General features: G+C 39.6%; 1 protein-coding gene across 3 annotated transcripts; it reads left to right on the top strand.

Moving 5' to 3' along the window:
* The first annotated feature begins 725 nt into the window (after nucleotides 1-725).
* Nucleotides 726-23790, top strand: trpm2 (transient receptor potential cation channel, subfamily M, member 2). 3 transcript variants are annotated; one of them, XM_034693963.1, is made up of 35 exons: nucleotides 726-912; nucleotides 1250-1393; nucleotides 2566-2669; nucleotides 3567-3640; nucleotides 3962-4130; nucleotides 4245-4425; nucleotides 6592-6755; nucleotides 6858-7038; nucleotides 7152-7213; nucleotides 7488-7688; nucleotides 9411-9513; nucleotides 10878-10999; nucleotides 11163-11540; nucleotides 11750-11875; nucleotides 11971-12100; nucleotides 12200-12345; nucleotides 12454-12566; nucleotides 14429-14527; nucleotides 14797-15022; nucleotides 15783-15901; nucleotides 15997-16129; nucleotides 16529-16700; nucleotides 16787-16967; nucleotides 18077-18258; nucleotides 18651-18783; nucleotides 20026-20113; nucleotides 20329-20413; nucleotides 20496-20641; nucleotides 20754-20818; nucleotides 21034-21063; nucleotides 21159-21245; nucleotides 21343-21418; nucleotides 21503-21604; nucleotides 22718-22834; nucleotides 22970-23790. In XM_034693963.1, the coding sequence occupies exons 2-35, from the start codon at nucleotides 1276-1278 to the stop codon at nucleotides 23084-23086; spliced, it is 4530 nt and encodes a 1509-aa protein (XP_034549854.1). In that variant the 5' UTR covers nucleotides 726-912; nucleotides 1250-1275; the 3' UTR covers nucleotides 23087-23790. The 3 variants fall into 3 exon arrangements, with proteins under 3 accessions (XP_034549854.1, XP_034549855.1, XP_034549856.1); XM_034693964.1 differs by lacking the exons at nucleotides 726-912; nucleotides 1250-1393 and adding exons at nucleotides 1827-1931; nucleotides 2005-2032; XM_034693965.1 differs by lacking the exons at nucleotides 726-912; nucleotides 1250-1393 and adding an exon at nucleotides 1921-1931.
* Nucleotides 23791-26542: the final 2752 nt, after the last annotated feature.

Genomic DNA, 26542 nt, shown 5'->3' with positions numbered 1-26542 from the left:
TTTAGTACAAACTAAAATTAAAAAATGAGTGACATTAATAACTGAAAAAGAAGAAAATAAGGAATATGCGTGTTCTGTAGTTTGTGTATTAGTCTTCATCCTGTCTGTCTGTCACCTCTCCTTAATTTGTATAACCTTACATTTTTGTGTCCCACACATCTTCAAGTCTGAGAATGACCTACTTACATTGGAGTGATTCTCTCTATAATCTATGCAACAGGCCTCTGTACCCATCATGCATTGTGCTGATTTATGAAGTGTGTTGTTTATGCTTTAAACTTGCTGTCTTTAACTATTGTTAGTTTTTTTATTTAGTTTTTGGATATTGTCCTGTGCAGCTAATTGTAGTTTTGTGTAACTCTACAGTGTTTATTTGGTTTTGACCATCAATTAGGAGACAGGTACTTTTAATGAGGACAGCTGTACAGTCAGCAACCAGGCAACAAACATTTGTGCATCAGCCTTTACAAACACCTTAACACATATAGGCTACAGACAGATGACGTGAAAGCAGAATTAACAGAAAATGTCAGAGGCAATTTCAGAGTCAGAACTGTAGGGGGCCTCAGCTCATAAAAAGATCAACAAAGAGATCATGAACACATCCTGGAAACCACACATTTCACTCTTAGTACAGGTAGGTTGGCTGGTTCCATCCATCCATCAATCTATTTTCTTCTGCTTATCCAGGGTCGACTCACTGAGGCAACAGTCCAAGCAGATTGACCAAGACTTCCCTCTCCCCAGCAATACTTTCCAGCTCCTGTTCGGGAATCCCGAGGCAATCCCAGACCAGGTGGGATATATAATCCCTCCAACGAGTTCTGGGCCTTCTCCCAGTTGGACATGCCGGAACACCTCTACAGGGAGATGTCCGGGAGGCATCCTTATCAGATGCCCAAACCACCTCAGGTGACTCCTTTCGACGTGAAGGAGCTGCGGCTCTACTCTGAGCTCCCTCTGGATGTCTGAGCTCCTGACCCTATCTCTAAGGCGGAGCCCAGCCACCCTTCAGGGCGAGTCTCATCCACCCCTAGCACCTTGCCACTGAGGAGCCTTTTGACTTCCTCAGTGACCTCTGCCAAAGAAATGGACGAGACTTCCCCTGGGTCTTCAGATTCTGCCCCCTCCTTGGAGACGTTAAATGCTTATTGGCTGGTTAAATGATCATTACAATTTACTGTTTGTTTTTCATTTAAAGAAGTTAAAAGTATTACTAAAGTAAAATTGATTCAGCTTCTCATGTCAGCACCAGGCAGTGCCAAAAGCAACACGATGGCAGCTGGAGTGATCAAGCCACCTCAAGCAGTGGTCCTGAAAGCTGGAGACCTGAACCCAGACGAAGGGAAGAACATCAAGGATAAGATGCATGCTGGAGGAGGTGAAGAGAAAGGTAAGACTGAGGCTGCATTTATACAGTCTGGGTACCACATGTCCAAAACACAACTCCAAATCTGTAAACTCCAGGCCACTTGCTGTCCAGGTTACCTGCCTTTGTTTTTGATGGGGTAGAATCACAATTATGTTATGTTTTCAGAATGCACAGGAGATACAGAAAACTGAAGAGTTTATAAATGGTATTAAAAATGCAAGTCGAGGCAGATCTTCATTGATCTAAACTTTTATGTGCTGATACCCTGCGGCCCCTGCCCCTCAAACAGCCTGAGAACGCCACTGCTTAATACACTGGCTCAGATTATACTAAAATCAGAAACCATGGTAGTTTTAATTGATTATAACTAGAATTCCCAGAATATTGTGTAATAATGACTCAGGACCAAACCCGTTCAGTAACAAGATCCCTGGTAACACACTTAATGTGTCACCTGGCAACAAGAGCTTAAAGAGTATGTTGTTGAAGAAATGCACTAGAAAGAACTTCATGCTCTTGCTAAGTCTTACCTCAGAGGAAGGCAGATTTAAAAGCACAGGTAATATAAGAAATCATACGAACAGTTTTGTTTCTGTGTTTGAGAAATGATTGAGCTCCTTTCTTTCCTCTAGAGCCTTGAATCACTGACAATGCAAACAGGTACGCTACTGGACACTCTTAAATTAGTCAGTCAACTGCTTCTGTGTGTTAGATTCACATGTAATGGTGTTGATCTGAGCGAACAGCAGATTGTGTTTTATTGAAGAGGCTCGGGATGTTTGTAGTGTGTAAAGTGGGGCAGGTTAATATTGTTTCCAGAGGGGAGGGGCCATTTGACAGTGCAGTATAAAATAACGAGCCTCTCTGTCCACTTGATCAGTGATAACCATGACGGAGTCAACGGGTAAGTGTAAACTAATAAGATCTTTTTGTTTAGGTTCATAGATGTGCGTTATCGTTAGAGGTTAGTGATTTTCCAGGAGCCTCAGTAGAGGAAGCAAAGATATTGCAGAACAGGTCACATGCAATCTAGATAAAAGCATTTTAGAATAGTAAAGTGTCAGGCGGTGCAGGTTTTATAGCTTGACCAGAAGCGCACTACCTCTTGTCTCTCCACATTTTCTGGATAGGACGCACATCACTCTGCCAACAAGAAGATTTTGAATGATTTCAGGCTGTGTTGTTTTTCTTAGAAATGCTGGCTACATATGCGAACAAGGTTGTGCCGCAGGAAATAATCAAACAGATGCAACAGGACCCTCTTCATCTGAATCAAGTGGTTTCTCATTTTAAAAAGGTGAGTGTTTGACTCACACAGAGCCCATAGTGAGAGAAAGGACGGAATAATTCCAACACTTAACATGTCTTTTTCAGATAATTTAGTCCCTGTGGAGAATATGAAAGCTGTGTTGTGCATGTTGTAAAATGTCATAAAATCATATTGTGGGGAAAGTATGATGTGCATTTTATTTTGTAATGAAAAACTCTTGAAAAGCACAAAAAGTTTCTGGTATTTCAAAGTCCTGGATTATGTTTTATGTTAAACATTATAGAGAATGGCTTTTGCCTTTTGTTTTGTATGTTTAATCTTAATCTACAAAGTAGCAGTGAAAGAGTATTGCAAAAAAGTATGATATCCCTTTAAAACATAGTGGATTGAGAGTTGTAAGGTACCTTTACATAGTGAGATTAAGACATTTGCTTTGGTATGTAACTGGATACTTTTGTGCATTTCAAAAAAATGTAAACGTATTGCTGGGATTACACATTTAACAAATTCTGTTGTATACAATGAAAAACCATCTACGTTTTGATTGTACATACTTGATATTCTTGATAGTCCTGTTTTTTTACTTAATTTGGCATGAAAATACTCCGCTCTCAGTAATTCTCTATCGATCTGTCCCATTAGAGGAAGGTTAATCGGGTTTCAGCAGTCTGCTCAGCTTCAGCTCAGCTCTGACATCACTGATGCAGTGAAAGCCAGCACCCACAGCACGGCACAGCACTCACTGCAGAGGCTCCTCTCTGCTGTCATGCAGTTAGCTCTCATCCAGACACAGATCTGTGCACTGTGTACTCCCTCATTGTCTCCAGGATGAGGGAGGCTGAGATGGAACCGCGGCTGGTTCATAGTCTGGCTATAAGCGCAGCAAGTCCCTCTAAACACCTTGCTCTCTCTCCTTCTTTCCAGCGCTGTGCCTTTGCTTCCTGGATTAGGGAAAACGTCAACAAAAGGGAATGTGGCTTCTATGAGAAGGGTGTCAGGTAGGATGATCTGCTCTGTGCTTCACTGTTTTGGTGGTTGTAATGCCTTACATGACCTTATGGAAGCTGCTTATACACAGCCACTGAAGCATCTGCCCTCTGTTGTTTACATGAGAGCAGGCATCGCCCTCATTGCTGTGAGGGCAGTCATACATGGCAGTTAGATTATTTCATTCTCTCCTCAGACTGCCTCTTAAGGAGCACTTGTTGTCTTCTCTTGTGTGATTTAACAGTTGTATAAATATATATCTTGAAGTCTTATCCTTATGGCTTCATGACTTTTTTAAGTTTAACTTTCGTTAACTTCAATTTCTCCTCCAGTGAGGATGTCTGTAAGTGCGGCTACTCAAAGACTGAGCATGTGGACGAAGCCATCAAGCCTGAGGACTTCACGGGTGAGTCATGGGACAGACACAGACACATCTCTGAAGTGCCAACTGATGCTTTTGGAGACATCTGCTTTGGTGGTTTGGAGCAGAAGAAAGGCAAGGTAAATCCCTAATTTATTGCATGTATAATAAAAAAAAACCTCCTGTGCACCTAAATATCTTCCTGAATGTCTTTTGCCTTTTCTCTATGTCTTTGTTTGTCTGTCCTTTCTCAGTATACACGAGTTTCCACAGATACCAGCCCTGAGATCCTGTACCAGTTACTAACGGAACAGTGGAAGCTCTCACCTCCTAACCTGCTGATCTCAGTGACCGGGGGGGCCAAAAACTTTTATCTAAAGGCTCGTGTCAAGAGCATGTTCCACAGAGGTCTCATCAAAGTGGCCCAGACGACAGGTAAACCCACCAGAGAGACGTATTTCTGTATGGGGGGATTTCAAGGTGTACAAATGAGCAGCCCCTCTCAGATTCATGTCAAAGGTTTGGTGGCATGGGTCATATAAGTGCAAGGTACCTTCCTTGAGGCAGATCACTTTTAATAATAATAATAATTCATAGGATTTATATAGCGCTTTTCTGAATACTAAAAGTCGCTTTACATAGAATAAAAGTAAAAATAAAACAGGTAAATAAAACAAAACAAGGACAGAGGTGGGGCAGGGGTTGAGGTCATGTGTTGTATGCTTTTTTGAACAGGTAGAGGTCTTGGGGTGGTTTTTGAATGATTGGAGTGAGTCAGAGTTGCGGATGTGTGGAGGAAGAAAGTTCCAGAGAGTTGGGGCAGCGATGGCAAAGGCTCTGTCCCCCCAAGGTGCGGTGCTTTGTCTTGGTGATAGGGGACAGGTGATTGGCATCTGATGATCTGAGGTGGCGTGATAGGGAGTGACGTTTGAGGAGGTCTGTCAGGTATGAGGGGGCTAGGTTATTGAGGGCTTTGTAGGTGATGAGCAGGATCTTGAAGTGGATTTGGTGCTGAAGGATGTGGGGATTTCACTTGTGCTTTCAAAGTTGATACAGTGAATAGATATTAAATCAATCACATATCAGAAAGAGGTGCAAATAGGTCTGTTACTCCGTATACTTCTTCTTGTTCTTATTGTGGCCCAGCACATGAGTGTACATACTGCCAGACCAGTGTGCACAAATGCTTCCCAGACCTCCTCCAAATGTAGTCTGAGTGATTGGATCTCTATCCGTCCTGCACTGAGGTGCCTTTAGACCTGTAGATAAGGCCGTTCACTTGTGATCTGACCACCTAAGATGGATGGAAATAACAGATATAAACCCAGTTGTCAGTAAATCCCAACAGCCAGCTGCCAGAACAGTATTGAAGTTCCTGTAAGGGTGTTTAATTTACAGGGACATGTTCAACTCTAAGTAGCTGGACTTTTCTAAACTCTGTCTAATCTCATATTGTTTTGTTTAATACGAAGACACAGCCAGAAGAAACATAGTTTAGTGTGTCAGGAATACTTGTAGCAGGGTGAAACTCGCTTGGGTCTGCCCACCCAATCTGCCCACCAGCACCCAAAGCGTTATGAGTAACATGGAATAAACTATTTGCATAATCAGTGCCGTGTCAAAGTGTAAAAAAGGAGCTTAATCTAAACTGTGAGTGTCTGTCTGGAGTCCACTCATGCAGAAGTTAGCGGGTAACCAGCAGAGGATCCAGATTTAAGTATATCTGTTTTTTGAACATGTCTGACTGCTTCCTTTACATTTACATGGTTTGGCAGACATGCTTAATGATCACAGATGTAGATGTGTTTGGTTGCAAAGGGCTTATACTAAATATCTTACATAAAGCAAAATAAAAGACATAAATGATACAAATATTTATGGGGCCCTGTTTGTAAAGTTGTGCACACTGAAAATAACAGCAACATTTTTCCACATTTAGCTCCAAAACGTCATAAAAATGTAGAGTGAATTTTAAAAAGTCACTTTTTTAACACATTTAGAGGAATATTTGTGATCTTCTTCACATTTAATTTTCTTGTGAAAAATGTATTAAGTTAAAATCATTGTTAAATCCAAATGCTAAATCTAAATCTAAATGTTAAATGTTAAATGTTAAATCTAAATGTTAGTGTGAATTTGCATATCAGCTAAATATTTAGGATCGCAGAGCAACATTTAACATTTAGATTTAACATTTATATTTATATTTAATATTTTTATTTATATTTAAGATTTATATTTATATTTAAGATTTATATTTATTTTTAAGATTTAGATTTAACATTTAGATTTATCGTTGCTGGATTTAACAAAAATTTAACTTAATATATTTTTCACAAAAAAATCAAATGTAATATGCAGAAGATCACAAATATTCCTCTTAATGTGAAAAAAAAAAAAGTGATTTTAAAAATTCACTCTACATTTTTATGACGTTTTGGAGCTAAATGTTATTTTCAGTGTGCACAACTTAACAAACGGCGCCCCATAAATATGAGAATGAATGACTTACTGTTGAGTTTAGTTCAATTTATTAACCACTACGTTGGCAGAAATATGTGGACACTTGTGGAATCAGGACACATGCTGTGTTGTTCACAGGTGCATGGATCATCACTGGTGGCACACACGCAGGTGTGATGAAGCACGTAGGCCAAGCTGTGAGAGACTACGCCCTGAGCGGCTCCATTAACAGCCAGATCGTGGCTATCGGAGTGGCAACGTGGGGAATCATTCACAACAGAGACACTTTGGTGCATCCAGAGGTACGATCAACACATTTGGTGCATGTGTTTCTTTTCCTCCTACAAGTTTCATCCCCCTCCTCTTCATACCTTCCTCCTCCTCCTCATATTCTGTTTCTGCAGGGTTGTTTTCCAGCCCATTACCCGATGGACATCAAGGGCCAGGGCCGACTCTCCTGCCTTGATAACAACCACACCCACTTCCTGTTGGTGGACGATGGCACTCAGGGGCGATACGGCGTGGAGATTGAGCTGCGGAGCCGTCTGGAGAAATGCATTTCAAGAAAGCGTCTTGGAATCAAAGGTTAAAAATGCAGCTTCTACAAAAGCAGAAACCGATCCTAAGATTGTGTCTCAAATCTGATACTTTTTATCTGTCCTCCTTTTAATATTGACTTTTTATCATCTAACCTCCAGAGAGTGGAGCGACCATCCCTGTGGTTTGTGTGGTTTTAGATGGAGGACCAGGCACTCTGAATGTGAGTCATCAGTTTTCTGTCCCTCCATCTCTCTTCTTCTCTGTCTCTGTCTCTCTTCCTCTCTTTCTCTGTCTCTGTCTCTGTCTCTCTCTCTGTCTCTGCCTCTGTCTCTGTCTCTGTCTCTGTCTCTGTCTCTGTCTCTGCCTCTGTCTCTGTCTCTCTCTCTGTCTCTCTCTCTCTCTGTCTCTCTCTCTCTGTCTCTGTCTCTCTGTCTCTGTCTCTGTCTCTGTCTCTGTCTCTGTCTCTGTCTGACTGTTTTGTGTTCTCCTCTCAGACTATCTATAATGCCATGCTGTGTGGTACGCCATGTGTGATCATGGAGGGCTCAGGGAGAATAGCAGACGTGATTGCCCAGGCAGCAGGACAACCAGTGAGCAGAGTCACTATCGCCCACATCCACCAGCTAATGAAACGTTATTTTGGCCAAGAGTATGAAAGCTTCCACAACCACAAGATCATAGAGTGGACCAAAAAGGTTTGTGGACAAGCTGAAACCCAGCACATGTACAAATTAATTTCCAGGCTACTCAAGATTGAACATAAAACACAGCTAAGCTACGGTGGCCTTCGAGGACAGAAAGCTGCTGTGATGTATGTACTTACGAATACAAACTTGTTTGTCTGTTCTGTGCTGCCTTAGAAACATTGAGTTGCAACATGTTGGCCTAAGGAGAAGGGGTGTGCTCTTATGTAGATATAAAAGGCTTATTCCAAGTTAACAAAACAGGACATTTTTTGTATTCAGGTGATTATACACTTAATTAAACATGCTGATGAAAATTATATTATATTTCTATTAGGTCTGTTCCGTTAAATGCTGCTCAATACTACACACTGCACCTTTAAGTAAATACATTGGTATAATTAGATAGATGAAACCAAGGCTAACTGATAAAATATTATATAATGCATACAATAAAGCAGGGGTTCCCAAACTTTTCAGACTGCGACCCCCAAAAATATAGGTGCCAAAGACCCGTGACCCCCACTGTTCCTTGAAGTGATTTAATGTTGCTTCATACTTCAAAATTAGTTTACCTACATGCACATGTGACTGTGCTGCTGTGAAATAACCTGCTGCTACTCATCCTTTAGTTAACCCTCCTGTTATGTTAGTTTCTCTGGAACAGCAATAATGCCCCTGGGTCAGCTTGACCCAGGGTTCAATTATCCAAAGTGTCAGAATCCCAATAAACATTTTTTTATCTATTTTTTAACTCCATTACTAACCATTTAAATCAAGATGTAGTCCATTGGTGTTCTTTAATTCTCACAGATCATGGTTCAGTGACATAGATTTTTGTTTATTTCATTTTACATTTTGATTATTATTTTTTTTTCATGAAGTGATGTTGATAAATTAACATGACACCTCTTCTGTCACATGCTGCACAGATTTTATGCTGCATTTAGCTTGTTTGGAAGGCATATATTGCCTGAAATAGACTTTTATAAGGGTCAATTTGACCCGCAACATAACAGGAGGGTCATTTAACTGTTAGCTAACCCTAACCCTAACTTTAGGAGTCGTCTTGCAACAAAGAAAGGCAGAAAACTAATGAAATGTACTTATTTGCAGGGTTTTATATCAAATGTAATCACTATTTGTGTCTATATTTTCTAAATAATGGGTAAAATAAGCAAATTTAAAATACTTAAAAAAAAAAAAAAATTGGAAGACATCTCGCGACCCCCCATTGGTGTCTCACGACCCCTCAGGAGGTCCCGACCCATACTTTGGGAACCCCTGCAATAAAGCATAAGCCCATGATACAGGAGGAAGAATTTCACAAAATTTAATTCTCTCTAAACCCTTTTTTTAGGATCACAATGTTCTGAAAAGTGTGTTTCTAATCATTTTGAATATAAGTCTTCAAAAGCAATAAATCTGTTAACCAACAATATTAATGTACAATGACAATTATGTTATCAATTGTCAATGGTTGAAGATCACATCAGTGAGTTTATTAAACTCGAACAGAAGTTAACTTGATCACATTCCCTTTATCTCTGCCTCTCTTCACAGGTTACTATAATATTTCAGATCTCAACATAAAACATATCTGTGAACCACTTGACCACCCATGAGCGTGATAGCAGCCTGAGAGCTTGTAGCCACTGAAAAGATCAATGTATTTGCTTAGATTTTTGTGTCAAGTGTCAGGACATGCTTGATCGTGTGTGTTAAATTTTTCAGATCCAGGACATCATCAGCATGCCTCACCTGCTGACAGTCTTCAGAATAAGCGAGGACAGTCATGGGGATGTGGATATGGCTATTCTTCAGGCGCTGCTCAAAGGTAGAGGTGCTTTGTACTTTACTGGACTGAATCTGGATGTACTAATCAGAACCAAATTTGGAGAAGACAGGCCTCCCAGCATGTATAATGTTGCATCTCAGAAGTCTAAGTGACCGGACTGTGGTGTCAAATGTGTTGAGATAAAAACACAACACAGATACTCTTGCAGATGTTTTCCCCTTAATGATGCTTTTTCAATACAGAGACACTGATAGCCACACTTGATATGTTTCAGTGCTTCTGGTGAACCTTTTCTTCCTCATGCATTTCTGGAGAAAGACAGATGAAACCCACTTAGAGAGAGCTTAATGCACACTGTTACAAAAGTATGCAGCGCCAGAGTGCTCTTAGACAGCACACTGGACAATCACTTAATGTTTTGGTCATGATGAATCATCATTACTGCAGAACTGCTTTGCCCATACTTTCCATCTCTGAGATCCATTAATAAAGAATAATTAAAGTGCATTTCCTGGAAGCAGTACAACCCATTCAGCAAAGACATCGTCTGTCTTATTTTTCTTCTGCTGCAACAAATTCAAGCTGAAATGTTTGTTTTTGAGTGCTGCATGCAAAAAGGCAGTAGTGAAAAGAACATAATGGTGCACACAATCATTTGACCCAATGACACAGCATTAAAATACTGAGTGATTTTTATTAAGAGAAAAATAGCCAACTGATGTTTACAATGTATTTGTCATTAAAGAGTCATAGTGGAACATTTATTGTCGTTCCAGCTTTTCAGGTGTCAAGATCTATTACTTGACTTCAATTTACAGCTCCATGAGTCGAATTCAAAATTATTTCCAATGTTCATTTATCCCATTGCTTTCTGGGCAACTATGATGAGCAATTTTAAAGAATGCCCTGACAATATAAAGACATTGTCGCATCGTTTTACTGTAGAAGAAAGACAGCTGATCACCTGTGATTGGCTGGCACATATCACAAGCCTTAACATGATCTGGGAGTACGCTGACATTTATTCAGATACCATATTTATATATTTATTTGATAGATTGCTATAATGTGATACAGATATATTTACTTTTGCATATATTTACATTTTGATTTTATATATTTTAATTTTATATAAGATAATATGACATTTTAAGTGAAGATAATATAATAATATAATACTATAATTTAAGATAAGGTTATAACAACAATAACAATAACAATAATAATAATAATAATAATAATAATAAAGAGATACCTTTGTTACATCTGGCTCAGGAAAGTAGATTATAGATTACGTAGAATGGCTGCCTTGACACAGAGGATTTTGTCTCTCAGCTGTCAATCCTTCTCTTTACTCATTATAGACAAAGTTGATAAAATAATAATATTAATTCTCCTTTCAGCCTCAAGGATCAGTGAATCTCTTGGAATCGAGTGCTGGAAGAGGCAGCTGGAGCTGGCTATAGCCTGGAACAGAGTGGACATAGCGGAGAAGGAGATCTTCACCGAGGAGAGCCAGTGGAAGGTGAGTTTACTCTGAAAACAACAACAACAACAAAAAAGAACTCTAGACCAACATTGTAGATGATAACAATATAAACCTTGTATATTGTTGTTGTTTTTTATGATAAAGGGGTACATTTATTTTGTTTACTGTGTGTGGTGTTACTGGTTTGGTCCCCATGCAGTCCAGTGATCTCCACTGGGCAATGTTCTCAGCCTTGGTGGGCAACAAGCCTCAGTTTGTGAATCTGCTGCTGGAGAATGGCATCAGTCTGAGGGATTTCCTGCAGGACGAGGAAACCCTGTGCGAGCTCTATAAACAGATGCCCGGCTGCTTCTTTCTACGCAAGCTGGCCAAGCGGGTTGACAGGGCTCGCCGCAGCAAGAGGCGGATGCTGGAAAGAAGGGTTCGAGCTCTCCCAGGGCAGGGAGTAACAATTTCCATGACTCATGTGTCTGAGGAGGTGCGCCACCTGCTGGGTAGCTTCACCCAGCACATCTACCCTCCATCATCATCGAGGGAGTATCACTTTAACATGACTATGGAGGATACATCAGCATCAGTGAGTCTGTTCATCCAACATCTACTGTGCTTTTTCCATTAACAATAAATGAAAGGAATGGTTACATCATTGTATTTATTTCTGAGAACTTATACTTTTTTACTGTCTGTGATAAACCCAAACACATTTATTCTGAGCTTTGTCTGTGTGGGTCATGCCATGGAAGTCTTTTTAACAACTCTCCAATTAACAAAACAAATTCCCTCTAGCTGTCTAAAAGTCAGGCCGGTTCTGTGTCCCCACATGATGAACTACAGAGGAACTTTGGCAGGGACCTGTTCCTCTGGGCTGTGGTCCAGGACAACAAGGAGCTGGCTGAAATTGCCTGGGAGCAGGTGATTTCCCCCCCCCCTTACACAGACAGTTTGTACACTAGTCTCTTGTGTCTTGTGTGTTTGGCCTTATATCCTCTGTATCTGTGTACATACAGTGCAGAGACTGCATGTCGGCCGCTCTGGCCGCCACTAAGATCCTGAAAAAAATGGCTGAGGAGGGGAGTGATGCAGACGAGGCAGAGGTCATGAAAGAGCTGGCCAATTACTATGAGAAACAAGCCATAGGTGAAATACTGTATGAAACATGAAGGGCTTTTTCTGCTGCCAAATGTAAAGATCTTAAAAGCTTAGTTTCTGTCTGTATTGTGTACGTGTGTGTCCCAGGTGTGTTCAGCGAGTGCAACAACAATGATGAAGAGCGGGCTCAGAAGTTGTTGGTTCGTGCATCACCGTACTGGGGAAGGACGACATGCTTGAGGCTGGCCCTGGAGGCTGACGATAAGAGCTTTGTAGCTCAGTCAGGTGTTCAGGTAGAGCAAACTTTATGTACATCTTTAGGGACTTATCTTTGAAGAGTTTTCAGGAGTAGAAAAAAAGGTTGTATAAGACTCAGGATGACTCAGATGTCTGTCTTTTAGGCTCTTCTGACTCAGATCTGGTGTGGTGAGCTTTCAGTGGTCAACCCTGTGTGGAGAGTGCTGGTCTGCATGATCTTCTTCCCTCTCATCTACACTCGGTTTCTGGTTTTCAGGTGAGCTTAAATAGTAGATTCTCAAAACTTTCCCCGATTGATGGAGTTAACACAATATGTTACTGTGTTTAATCATCTTTTGTAACATTTAATCTTTCACTATACAAACTGCTCTGTTTTTGGATTGGTGCACAAGACTGCAATGTAAGAGAAAATGCTTTACATGGACCCAAAATACTTTTGTAAAGGAAGCCCTGCTGCAACTTTTGATTAATATGCTTATGTGTACATTTGACAGCAGAATCAAGAACAGTCCAAAAAAAAATTACAATGCTAACACGTTGCAAATAAAAAAATTAATTAATGCTCTGCAAATAAGTAAACCATACAAAGTCAAAAACACACACTCAAAAGTTTCCATGCACTCAAAAAAAGCAACATAGGCGTCTTCTTTATCATCATAAGTATACCATGTAGCTTCTGTTATATTAATTAATGTTTAGTGGTTAAACATTTTTAAATCATGTAGTTTTAACACGACATGCAAAATTCTTAAAACTATAAGATTGCTTTATGTCCACACAACCTAAAGGGTTTAGGTAGGAATCCCATCTGCAGTACCTCTTCAGAGCAGAAGGTGGCAGTAACGTGCGACATCTATGGTGGAGAAATGTCTAAATCAGTAAGCACTTATTTTAAAGGCTACCAAGTCAAGATCCATATTTTTTTGTTTGTCATTGTTTGCCTTCTCTGGGGAATAGAGTTCTATTCCAACAAACCCAAAGTCTGTTTTGTGGTCTTTTTCCAAACTTGACACCAACTGGGGGTAAACTAAGATGGCACGTTTAAACTGCTAAATGTAACATTCTTGATATGTCAAAAATGTCTTATTTTCTCAATTATTACTATTTTAGAGTTTATTTTCACATGATAAAAAGGTTTGTCTCACAGTTCAAGTAATTTCTGATGATTGAACATACGGGCTGCACAGTGGTAGTAGGCAGTAGAAGGTTCTGGGTTCGAGTCAGGTGCCTTTCTGTGTGGAGTTCGCATGTTCTCCTTGTGCATGCGTGGGTTCTCTGCGGGTCTTCCGGCTTCCTCGGGCAGTCCAAAAACATGCTCACCAGGTTAATTGGTCTCTCTAAATTCCCCATTGGTGTGTGTGTGTGCACAGTTGTCTGCCTTCTGCCTAAGGTCAGCTCCCCGCAACCCCAAACGAGATAAGCGGTCAAGATAATGGATGGATGTCAGCATGATTAATTAGTGTTATTGTACCATTTAAAATTAAGTTGGACCCAAACATTGCAAATAAGTAACGGTAACGTCAATACTTTATGTTCACTCAACATATTTACAATTAGTTGGTTCAACAAAATGATGTCAAGCTAAATGAAAGTATTTCAATTAGGTGGGAATTCTTTCCATGATTTTATTACCATCACCCAACAAATGATTTCTTTGAGTATGCTTTGAGGGAAGGAACTGTTCCTGAAGAATAAGTCAGCATACCTTCTACTACCTCTACTGAATGAAATGTACTATTATCAGTTACTGTGAACACACAGTAAAAACATTCTTTTTTTCATAAATTTGGTGTAATATGGCAGAGAACAAAAACTGTTTTTTTAACACAAAAATCAAAATGTACATATTTGTTTTATATTTGTGTTTATTTTTCACCACCAAGTGGCAGCAAATCATCTTTTGTGTGTTTCCTAAGTTGACCACAAATGATTCATGTTTCATGTCATATTTAATGACACATAGTAAAAGCTGTTTGCCGTCATGCACTGTTTTATTAGGCTTTAAATAAGTTTATATGACTAGATCTATTAATGTCTCAGTGTAAGAGTTTGCACTACGTCTGTTCTGTTTATCTTCTCTTCAAAGTAGATATAATGATGATTTGTAATCCTCCTCAGACGTGATGAAGTAATTCAGAGAGAGACTGAGAAGAACGAGGAGATCAAGACAGTGGAGAACGTGACGGGAAGTGTACTGAGAACAAATTCTCGTCGACTGTAAGTGACAATCCTCTCAGTTACACACTCACAATAAATAATCAAAGCTGCAAAACCCAGAATCCTTCTGACTGTGAGGGCTTCCTGATTAGAAGAAACTGTAGATAAGGTTTAGCTCATATTTCATATTTTGATTGCCCTCAGTCTAATCATTTCAATTCAGAAGTCACTGGTGGGTCAGTTGATGGTAAGGAAGAAATAAGATCTATAAATGTTTCTTCAGAGGACTAAAACAGTTAAAGAATAAACTCTGATCTTTCTGTCCACAGTGATATAGCCAGACTGCAGCGGCTGAAGATCCTGGGCAGCTGGTCTAAACTGTTCTGCCTGTACAGCGCTCCCCAGGTCAAGTTTTACTGGAACATCGTGTCTTATTTTGCCTTCCTCTTCCTGTTCGCTGTGGTGCTGATGATAGACTTCCAGGCCACGCCCTCTCCTGCTGAGCTGCTGCTTTATATCTGGTTGCTGTCTCTTGTGTTTGAAGAGGTCAGGCAGGTGAGAAAGTGCCTGTCTGTCAGAGAATACAACACAGCTCCTGGTATAGGCTCTTGCTATATCACTCATTGATTACTGCAACTTCTTACTGGAAGGCCTCCCTGAATGCGCCACAGTCAAATCTCTGCAGATGATCCAAAATGCATTTTTGCAAATATTGAGCCAATTTCGAGTTTTTACCATAGACGGTATAAAATATGGACGTAGAATCCGTGACGTCACCAATCTGTTTCTAAAGAGCTGTTTTGAGGCAAATTGGCGGCGGCAGCCATATTGCTGCTGTCGAGCAATTGTGACGTATAATGGCGGGCTTTGATTCTCCTAGCCAACAGCTACAGTGTTTTCGCCTGTCAGTCAAGTCAGCTGTGCCTCTCATCGGAAGACTCGTAATCTCAATATCTTTGAAATTGCCGCATTAGAAAAAAATTCACCCCCTCACAGTGTGTGCCGATCTAGAAATGAGCTATCCAGATTACACTTGTCTTTTGTACCAGGCTGTAAACATGTTTATTTCTGCTGTAAAGATCGCCTTTTTTGAATTGGTGTGTATGTGGTGACCGGTACTTCCGGAGCCAGTCTCAAGCGGATCTGCGATGAACTGCAGTTTTTTGCACTTCCGCATTGGACTCATATTTTTAGACCAGGTTGCCGCTTGGTTTTTACCTGTCCATTGGGTTTTTGCATTTTAAGTATATCTTCATTAAATTAGAGATGTGTTTATCAATGAATGACTTCAATTCTAAACTGATTTGAATTTCAGCTCTTTCATGATCCTGACGGATTTGGGTTTCGTAAAAAAGCCAGGATGTACATAAATGATGTGTGGAATATTCTAGACGTCCTGTCCATCCTCCTCTTCATTATTGGCCTTGTAATGAGGTAACTGTCTTTGCTCCCAGTCAGTCAAGTGAAGCCATAAAAATGCTGTGTACCTTGTAGGATCATCTATGAATCACCACGTTTTTCTCCCACAGGCTGAGCACTCCACTCTTCTATGCGGGTAAAGTCATCCTCTGTGTTGACTTTGTGGTGTTCTGCCTTCGTCTCATGGCCATCTTCACCATCAGCAGAACACTGGGACCCAAAATTATCATAGTGAAGAGGATGGTGAGAGGGTTTCATATAAATAAAATGACAGCTGACCTGATGCAATGTGGGAGCAACAGCAGAGCACATTAAAATGCTGCGCTCTAACACACCTTTCATCTGATACAAAGAGAGGCTTCTGCTTCACTGGGCCTCCATCTGCTGTCTGCAGATGAGATGAGATAAATAAAAGTGCTGCAGCTGGTGTGTTTGTTACACACTACATCTCAGTCAGATTAAATGTGTTTTCAACTACTGTTCATTTCGTCATGTATGATTTCCAAAAGAGTACATTGTTTAAAATACTGAAACTTTCCATAATGTATAATTTCTTATAAAACTTTTTGTCTTTTTTGTGTTTTTAAAAATACAGATGAGTCCACGTATGTGTCCTAAATCTAGTCTGTGTTTGTCCTCCAGATGATGGATATGTTCTTCTTCATGTTCCTGCTGAGTATCTGGGTGGTGGCGTACGGTGTGGCCAAACAAGGCATCCTAATCGACAATGACAGTCGGCTGGACTGGATCGTTCGTGGTGCAGTTTATGAGCCATACCTGATCATTTTTGGGAATTTTCCAACTAATATTGACTGTAAGTAAAGATTTATACATATGCTTATTCTTTCTTTGTAGTAGATGCACGTTTTTTAATTAACAAAACCTGTTTCCCTCTTGCAGATGCTGCGTTTGATATGGACTCTTGCAGCATGAATGGCACAGATCCACTGAAGCCAAAGTGTCCCGTCTTGAATGAAAACCAAATGCCAGCCTTCCCTGAGTGGCTCACCATCATCATGCTTTGTATTTACCTGCTATTTGCCAACATACTGCTGCTCAACCTGCTCATAGCTATCTTCAAGTAAGTTCTCAATCGCTCTTATTCAGTCCTTATTCCAGAAGTGTGAGCTTTCTCTACTTATGACCAGTGGTGGACAGTAACAGAGTAAATTTACTTCAGTACAGTACTTACATTTTTTGAGTATCTGTAATTTACTTGAGTATTATTTTTAGAGGAAACTTATGACTTTTACTCCACTACATTCAGAAGACAATTATTGCACTTTTGACTCCACTACATTTCTATCAACGCTCTAGTTACTCACTACTTTTGCTTTGAAGTCAGCTCATGAATTTCCTTCTCTTTTCTGAAATCTGATCCCTAAGACAGTAACATGTGTTTGTGTAGTTCTGTTTGTCTCAGTGGTTTAGCCTGAAATTTCACTCAGATCAGGCAGTTCATGTAGAGGTGGTAATGATGGCTATAATTCTCCACCTGAGCACCCATGGTCATATCTTCAGCTCGTGTTAGAGGTTTTTGAAATGAAGAATGATATGTAACATTTGAAATGTTCTCCCTGTTTCCCACTCTGCCCAAACATACAAACATTCACTGTCCAAACTGAGAAAGTGTGTTGAGCTACATCACATTTGTTTCATTCCAGATGAACATTTCAAACTAAGTTGTCTGTGCTTGGAGTAACTTAGTTGCTGTTTTATTCCATGGTACAGTTTTTAGAGATTTCAAGTAATGGTTTCTAGATGAAGATAATGTTACATAATGTACTTCTATGTATTCTTGACTGCACTTATGTATTGTGAAAATACAGTGTTTGAAGATTTTTTGAGAAGTACTTTGTATACGTAAGTATTTTTTAAAACCAAGTACTTCAGTACTTTAACTCAAGTAATAATCTGACAGAGCAACTTTCACTTGTATTGGAGTAATATCTGACCTGGAGTATCTATACTTTGACTTAAGTAATGAAGCTGAGTTACTTTGAAACTTCTGGATTGTACTTATGTCTGGGTTGCTGTAACAACTAAATTTCCCCCCCGGGGGATCAATAAAGTAATATCTTATCTTATCTTATCTTTGTCCACCACTGCTTATGACTGATCTACATTTTGTTTTTCTACTACTTCCTCATCATCAATTTCTCTCCTTTCTGTGTTTGTGTTGCTTCACAGCTTTACATTCCAGGAAGTTCAGGACAACACAGACACAATCTGGAAGTTTCAAAGATATGAGCTGATTAAAGAGTACCACAGCCGACCTGCTGCTCCTCCTCCTTTTATTATCTTCAGCCACCTCTACCTCTTCATCAGGCTCCTCTTGTTACGCAGGCCCCCCATCATATGCAAAGAGTTTAGTAAGTATTATCATTGACTGCATGGTATCATACTTTGTTATTTTAGATGGATCACTGTAAAAACAACCTTAAGAATTAATTTAATAAAGCCTATTCTGGTTTCAGGCGAGAGTGATGCATTCATGAACCCATGAAGAAAAATGTTGTACTGCTTAAGTTTGCTTTGGCATATCTGGCATTTCTTTCTCATTAGAGCTTTTATATGATTGCTTTTACAATGGAGATACAGTTTTCCCTCAAATACAGCAACCCTTGTCAAATGGTTTGTTGTTTGTAATATTTTGTAAAGTGTGTGGTTATTATGAGGGTACCTTGTGAAGAGTGACCCATGTCCATGTGATCTTATGTGTGTACAGCAAGTTAGGGAAAAAGCATGTTGTACTGTTTTTCAGAGAATGAGCTCCCTCAGGTAGAGGAAGAGGAGCTGTTGTCCTGGGAGGCCTTGATGAAGGACAGATACCTACTTTCCACAAAGCAGGAACAGAGCCAGAGCATGGAGCGACGCATCTTGGACACTGCTCAAAAGTAAAATCTCACACAGTGGTAGATTGTATAAAATATGGACGTAGTATCCGGGACGTCACCCATTTGTTCCTGAGCACTGTTTTGAAGCCAATCGACGGCGGCAGCCATATTGGAAATGTGGAACTCAACCAGGCAGAGTGTGACGTAAAGGGGCGGAGTTTGAGCCTCTTAGCCAACAGCTATGTGTTCCCGACTTGGAGTCAAGTCAGTCATGTCCTTATTTTGGCAAAAACTCGTAATCTTAATATCTTCTGAACCGTCGCGTTAGAAAAAAATTCACCCCCCGTACAGTGTGTGCAGATAGAGAAATTAGCTACGTAGAGCCAAGCCGTTTTTTGAACCAGGCTGTAAACATGTTTATTAATGCTGCAAAGATCGTCTTTTTTGAATTGGTGTGTATGTGGCTTCCGGTGTTTCTGCAGCCAGCCTCAAGTGGATTCTCGATGAATTGCAGTTTATAACACTTCCGCATGGGCTTCATAGTTTGAGACCGGAGGTTGCCGCTTGTGTACTACATGTGACCTTTGACAACAGGCAATGAAAATTACTATACAGACATTATCAATCTCTATGCTGATTAGCATTGTAACAAGTCATCGATAGGGATCATTGGCTAAATGATATCAGGCGATATTCAAATCGTGGAAAGTCTTCTTTGGTCCACGTCATCTTTTGGCTTTTATTTTGAAATTCCTACAGCTAGCCTACTTCATAGTTTCAGGCAGGTGCAGGTGTGTGTGATCCTGAAGTTTTAAACGATGGCACACACAGACAGTGGAAGGCAACCTAAATTAAAAAGAGAGGAAGAGAGGAAGAGATATTCACTCTCCTTTCATGAATAAATGAAAATGAAAATAATTCAGTGCTCCCTTTTTAAAGGTCAAATAGATGGATCAGTTTCATATTCAGTGTGTTTCATATCTATCCACAAAAAACTTTCAGGAGCTTTAAAGTGTCAGAATCTGCCTAAATGTGAGTTTTGGAGCTTTTTTAAAAAAATTTTTTATAGGTTTATCAAAAGGCTAAAACAAAGGATTTTGTTTGTATTGGACCATCAGTCCTACAGTAGCCTCAAGCAAGATTTCACAACATTTCCCGAGCTATTCTTAGAATGAAGTAAGCTAGTCTTTGTCCTGAAGGTTTGGAGTCTGCTTAAACCAAATACAAAGAGTGTATAACAACAATGAAGCAGTGATACTCAAAGCAGAACTATCTCTAAACTGTTTTTGCTTGTTTCCCGAGGGTTACAACCATGAACGAACGACTTGAGAGGGAAGAGGAGACTAGCTCTGCTGCCATGACGACCAGACTGGCTCGACTAGAGGAGCAGGTTGTGACCTGATTTTTGGTTTATCATCGATGTTACACCTGCACTAACATGTTTTTACATCGGGCAGCCAGAGTGAGGCACTGTGCAGAGAAAGATGACACACTTTGGTTGAATTTTATTCCCAGATGTTCCTGATAATACAGAAATATAAATCTTCAGTGCCGTACACGCAGTAATCAAAAGTATTTGACCCACTTTTTGTTTTTTCTCATCAGGTCGCCCAGTCAGCCAAAGCCCTGCAGTGGATTATGGACAGTCTGAAATCTCAGGGTTTTGGATCCAAAGAAGTGCCATCACTCAGTCAGTGACTAACTTCTTCATTTATTATAACAGCTTTTCTAAACCCTCCTCTTGTTTTCAATCACTTTTACTCTTCCTTCAGTATCGACTGCAGCAGACGAGCCCCCTGACACTTTTAAAAACACGTCAGAAAAAGAGGACAGGTTCCACGTGAACGCTCGACAGTTCCACTACCCAAACAGCAAAATCACACGTTTCCCTGTGCCTGAGGAGAAGGTGCCATGGGAGGTATCTTGTTTATGTTTGCACCAGCTGCTGGTCCTTAGAACATCCTTTCATGAAAAGAAAATTTTGATTTTTCACTGGACCAGAGTGGTTTTCATGTCCTCTCCTTTTCCAGGTCGGCTTCAGCTCATATATGCCGACTTATCACACCTCTGAAGAGAGCGGGGACAACGTGGATGGGTATGTTTTTGAAGAATAAGAACAGTCATGGTGCTTAGTCCCCATATAGATTAGTTTGTGGAAAGATTTGCATATAAGACAAATCATGATGGCAAGATTTTCCTGTGAAGATAAAGATAATGGAGCTGCTTAGAATCTTACCCTGATCCAATTATTACAAGACAGCATCCTCTGCGCTCCTTATCTTACATCTCCTTTATTCTTCCTCCTCACAGATCAGAACCAGAAGCCACAGATAATTACAGGTATGATACTAGATAAGATACACAAGGCATCAAATAACACTCAGTAACATCAAGAGAGTGTATATGTGTCTGATATGCGTCTAATGTGTCATCAGAAACCCAGGAGGGAGGACTGGTGTCAGAGGACGAGGTGCACTCAGACACCTCGGTCCAAATCTGAATATAGACCTGGTGCTGACACGGTGGGTGATGATGTGTCTACATATTTTTTTTAGATATTTTATTTACACCAATAGCTTGCATGGCTTTAAGTAAGGCTTTTTACATGTTTTTCTTTAGCTGGCGTGACAGTGGAAGATCTGTTCTGGAGTACCTAGCAGTTTGGGACGACCGTGGGACTTTAACTTTACCTGGGGTGAGTCTGTTCACTGCAGATGCTTTATGAGCTGTTTGAATAAATGTGTCAACATGTCCTGTTTGTATTTTTTTAATATTCCAGGGCCCCATCCAATCAGCGAATAAGTTGCCAGTGACTCTAAAGAGAACATTGGGAAAGACATTATATGAAAAACTGTCTGAAAAAGTCTCAGAAGGAACAAAGGTAAGTCTGCACAAGTAATGTGTTAACGTTCCTGGAGGTAGTAAGATGAACGTTGAATACAGAAAGCACTGAACTTAAGAAAAAGCAATATATAAAAGAAATAGACACATCCAGGAACTCTCTTGTCAGGTAGGAGGAGAGACACCAGAGGATAACCTGTGAAGTGAAGTGAAAAAGCTGAATTGAAATCTTTTTTTTTTTTAACCCTCCTGTTATGATGCAAGTCAAATTAACCCTTTTTAAAGTCTATTTTAGGCAATATATGCCTTCCAAACCAGCTAAATGCAGCATAAAACACTTGGCAGCATGTGACAGAAGAGGTGTCTCGTGTTAATTTATCAACATCACTTCATAAAAAAAAATACATATTAAAATAAGATAAAATAAACAAAAATCTGTCATGCAAAACTATTGTATTTATATTTAGGGCTTTCCAATGTACATTAAAAATGTTTTAACATTAATTTTAATGAAAAACGAGTGAATTATCCTCATTGAACCATGATCTGTGAGAATTTAAGAACACCAAGGGACCAAATCTTGGGGTTAAAGTCATGCAAAGGTCGACAATAAGGTGATAAATCAAGGTAAAAAAACAACAACTTTTCTTTAAAAGACATCCACCTCTTTTAAGGTGAGTGATATAACGGAGGTGAGAGGATTGGGCAAAGGGAATGTATAGAAAGTACCACAGAAAAGAAATCAGGTTCAGGGGCTCTGTTCTATAACACTTTTAGATTCTATAGTTTGGAGATCTTCTCAGTCAAATAAAAGCTTCAATCTTGTTACAATTAAAACACAGTAAGTCACTACTGTACATGATAAGGTCTGGAGGTACATTTTTTTCAACTGGACACTTTTAGCTGGACACTAATACATGCTTAAACAACTCACCTGAATGAATCATTTGTGTCATAAATACTTCCGTTGAGAGATGTTCATCCACCCGTGATAAATAAAGAGGATGTTTTTTTGTGGTGCTGTTGACTGTAATGTATTATACAAACTGGTCTTTCATTGTTATTTGGTTTGAAACTTTTGAAGAATTCAGTGAAAACCAGGTGATGTGGTGTTGAGTTGGTTGATTCTGACCTGTGGTCTCTGTGTTTTCAGGTATCTGAGGGTTATGTGGATGACTGCAGGAACACAGATAACGCCTGGGTGGAAACAACTGTGTTGAACATTCACCTGATCAGAGCGAGTGAGGTTTTGTTAGATGTCAATAACATGGTGAGAATATTATTATATTTCTTTTTTAAAGACATGCAGAGAAGGCTGTATTATACAGTCACATCAAGAATCTGACTCCTTCTCTGCATTGGAGTCATATTGAGTAATTACCTTGTGGTTTTGATTTCCTCTCAGGTGGTAAGCAGCCCCGGGGCGCTGCAGTGGCAGGAGGTGAGCGGCAAAGCCATGCTGGCCTCAAACCAAAGAGACTCTCTGCAGCAGGTGGCTGAGCTGCACAACAGCAAGTTCTGATGCTCACACCGCTGCAGCTGTAAATGTGCCTCTCGGTCCACAGGTTTCCCCCTGCCGGTTCGTGTGGCTGACTTAGTTCGATTCTGTTGCACTGAACGCACATCAGAAAAATAAGACTGAAAACAAGACACTTGAAAGCCATTAATGTATGCTGCTGTGCATCATTTTGCACACAAGTCGTAGGAGAGAAATCGACTGTTTAGCCTGTTAAACTCACTCACTGTTCTTTTCACTTCATTCATGTGTTAGACTTTGTGTCCACTCATAAGGAACACTTCACTGGTGCTTTATCACATTTTGAAGCAGTTGCATTTCCCAGGGAACCTCAGTTTATTGCTACTTCATACTACTGCATTCATTTCATTGGCAAATTTACTTTTACTACACTACATTTAGATAGAAATATAGTTTGTACTTATATTTAGTGTTTCCAAATATTAATAACGTTTATGAAATGATGCACTGTTAGACATTAACTCTGTGAAAAAGCCAGTCTTGTGTGACTGCAGTATCAAAATGCTCTAAACAGGGTAAAGCATTAATAATAGAATTAAATTATATATAGTAGCAATAAAAACGTATGAAAGGGACAGCAATGTATAATGACTTTATAGTTTAGTTTAGTTATTATTCATCGTGTCGTGCACCATAAAGGTGCCCAGCCCATATGGACTTACAAGACTCTACAAAAACAAAACAAAATAGGAGCAACAACATAAGAAGAAAAAGAAAAAAGAAGAAAGAAGAGCAGTTACAATACTGCACATGTCCAGCAATGACCTAAAGTAATTCAAAAGTGGTACACTTCAGACATTTGACAGTGACAATAACTAAATCAGACATAGTGTGCTTCTACGTTGCTGAACAGCATTTAACACAAACTGAGCAAACTGAAACACTTTGTGTGTAAACAGGAACTGAAGTCTATCTTCATCAGACATGGAAAACAAATCAGGACAGTTTTCTGATATTTTGTTGAAAAGGAGGCACCTGAGATCATGACATGAAGGACAGTAGAATAAAAAGTGCCTTCCTCCAGATCACACAAGGAACACTTTCTCTCCCCCTCTGGAACAGAGTGGAAGCGACCTGTTTGTAAAGCCAGAGGAAGGATACCATATCACAGCTGAGCACAGACAGGCCTCTGAGCTCTGGTTAGGTTAAGAGTGACGTAAAGCTCTGTCTGATACATTTTTTTGAACAGACAATATGTTCTTAGTTTGGGCTTACACAGGACTTCTTCTAACCATTTGTGTTTGTAAGTGTCAAATAGTTTTGTTTTAATCTGACTCACACTACAAGTTATATATATATGCTGCTAATACTTGTGCACTTTTAAACGGTTAACTTTTTAAGTGCATGAGTTTGAGTGATGGATTAATTTAAATGTTTGCCACTGCAGTTTTTAATTCTAACACTCAATCTATATGGCCAAGTCTCCTAATTGTATGTTGCACTTAATTTCACCTAACCTTAACAAAAATCCTGATTGCCTTAATAATGAATAAAATGCATCTTAATTGAATTGTCTTGGCTGATTTGGATCTCCCTGCTCTGAACTCTTGCTTGTTTGCTTGTTTGTTTATTTATCTGTTCTATTTCTCGTCTGTTTCTTTTCACCTGCTGGCATGCATCCCTGCTCTAGTTTCGGAGCAGCCTCTGAGGACGCTCATTGGCTTAAACACACGTGGCAAGACAAAGTAGTATCGGTTTCACACCCTCTTCATTCCGCTGCAGTTTTTCCTCAGTGAGAGAAGTAAATTCATCCTCGCGCTCTCACTCTGTAAAGACGCAGAGCGGGGACTTTAAACTGATCTCAGAGTGGTTTGCTTTGAAAATATGAAAGTTTAATTCTGCAGGCTGGCCTGCTGAAGAACTTCACATTAATTCGCATGTCCCTGCTCATGAAATAGTCCGGTAAGTCCCTGGCGGAGCAGCGCCATTGAAAAGATATAGAAACTATTTTTAACCACAGCGTCAAAGACTGGAAAAAAACAAAGAGCTCCCACTCCGCTCCTCAGTGCTAGCTGAATATACATAGAGCCCTCTGTTAAAGGCACTATGAGGAGTTTTTCACCAGCTGAGAAACAGACTGAAACCAACACTGATGCCTCTTTATGACCTTCAAAAGCAAACAAAACCATAAACAACAACACTGATACCTTCTCTGTTGTAAGTTTTAATGCCTTAAACTGCTCAGAGGGGGTAGGTGTCAGACCACATGATTTACATTTGGCTTTAGAAACACCCTTTTTTTGTCTGTTTTCATGGCAAATAATCACATTGAGTGACAAATATGGCTGTTAAAAGACAGCAGGGTGAGGTTTTGTTGAAAACACTACTTTTGCATGTACAGAACAAGAGTTAAGAGGTATCACTTTGTCCACAATGGCGTGCCAAAATTGATATAGATCAAAAGTTCCTCACAGTAGCTTTAACCACTGCTGTGTTCAGTTATCCAGAATCATTATTTTTACGTAAAAATATGACGGTATCTACGGTGGCCCTGAGGGACAACATTTTTTTTTTTTTTTTTTACAAAAGATGAAATGCTTTTATAAAGTTGGAGACAAATTTAAATTTTGGAAAACATTTTTACATTTTATAAAACAAAATTACATCAGCACATCAACACTTTTACCAAGGACAAAACAAATTAACATTTACGAAAACAAATTTACAAAAGACGAAACTCTTTTTTGAAACGAAACCATTTCTGAAACAAATTAACATTTCATTTTTACAGAAAGGGAATGTACCAAATACAGGAAGTGATGGAGTGAGGGGTCATTTAGTTTGTTTTGATGGAGAGAAACCAAATGGTGATGGACATGGTTTACAATATTAGGACATCCTCAGGTCTTAGAGTGAGGTGTCAGACCAGATGAAAAAGCATCATGTCTCCGCAAAACCTTCATCATGTGTCAGAAATCCGATGAAAGTCTCAGACCACATAGCCTCAGGCTAAACGGAGTCAGACTAAAAGGAGTCAGACTTAACGGTAAAAGTGTTCCGTTGTTTGTAAAATTGTCTCCAACTTTGTAAAAGTGTTTCATCTTTTGTAAATTTGTTTTCTTAAATGCAAATTTGTTTTGGCCTTAGTAAAAGTGTTTTGCTGATGTAATTTTGTTTTATAAAATGTAAAAAAAATGTCCAAAATGTGAATTTGTCTCCAACTTTGTAGAAGTGTGTCATCTTGTGTAAATAAAATTGTCCTTCAGGGCCGTAGGTATCATCCAGTGATTTCAAATTATTTTTACATGAATTATATACAGTATATTAGCTTATTTTACTAATGAAAAAATATTTAAAGTGACCTCTCAGCCTCTCATACCGTACCTAAGATATTCTCTAAAGTGATTTGACACATGCTGCAGTTTTCACTTGAATGGTAAATTAGATGACCGAATCCAACCCTGTAAGTGGATTAGAGAAATTGATCCATCAGTTCCTCTT

Source organism: Notolabrus celidotus, chromosome 10 (genome assembly GCF_009762535.1).
Source record: "Notolabrus celidotus isolate fNotCel1 chromosome 10, fNotCel1.pri, whole genome shotgun sequence".
NCBI lineage: Eukaryota > Metazoa > Chordata > Actinopteri > Labriformes > Labridae > Notolabrus > Notolabrus celidotus.
This window is presented reverse-complemented; position numbering and strand designations above follow the sequence as displayed.

Coding starts and splice junctions, on each gene's coding strand:
- trpm2 (XM_034693963.1), top strand. CDS start 1,276: ATGGCAGCTGGAGTGATCAAGCCACCTCAAGCAGTGGTCCTGAAAGCT. Junction 4,426..6,591: donor CAAAGTGGCCCAGACGACAG/GTAAACCCACCA, acceptor TGTTGTTCACAG/GTGCATGGATCATCACTGGT. Junction 16,968..18,076: donor CTGCTCATAGCTATCTTCAA/GTAAGTTCTCAA, acceptor GTTGCTTCACAG/CTTTACATTCCAGGAAGTTC.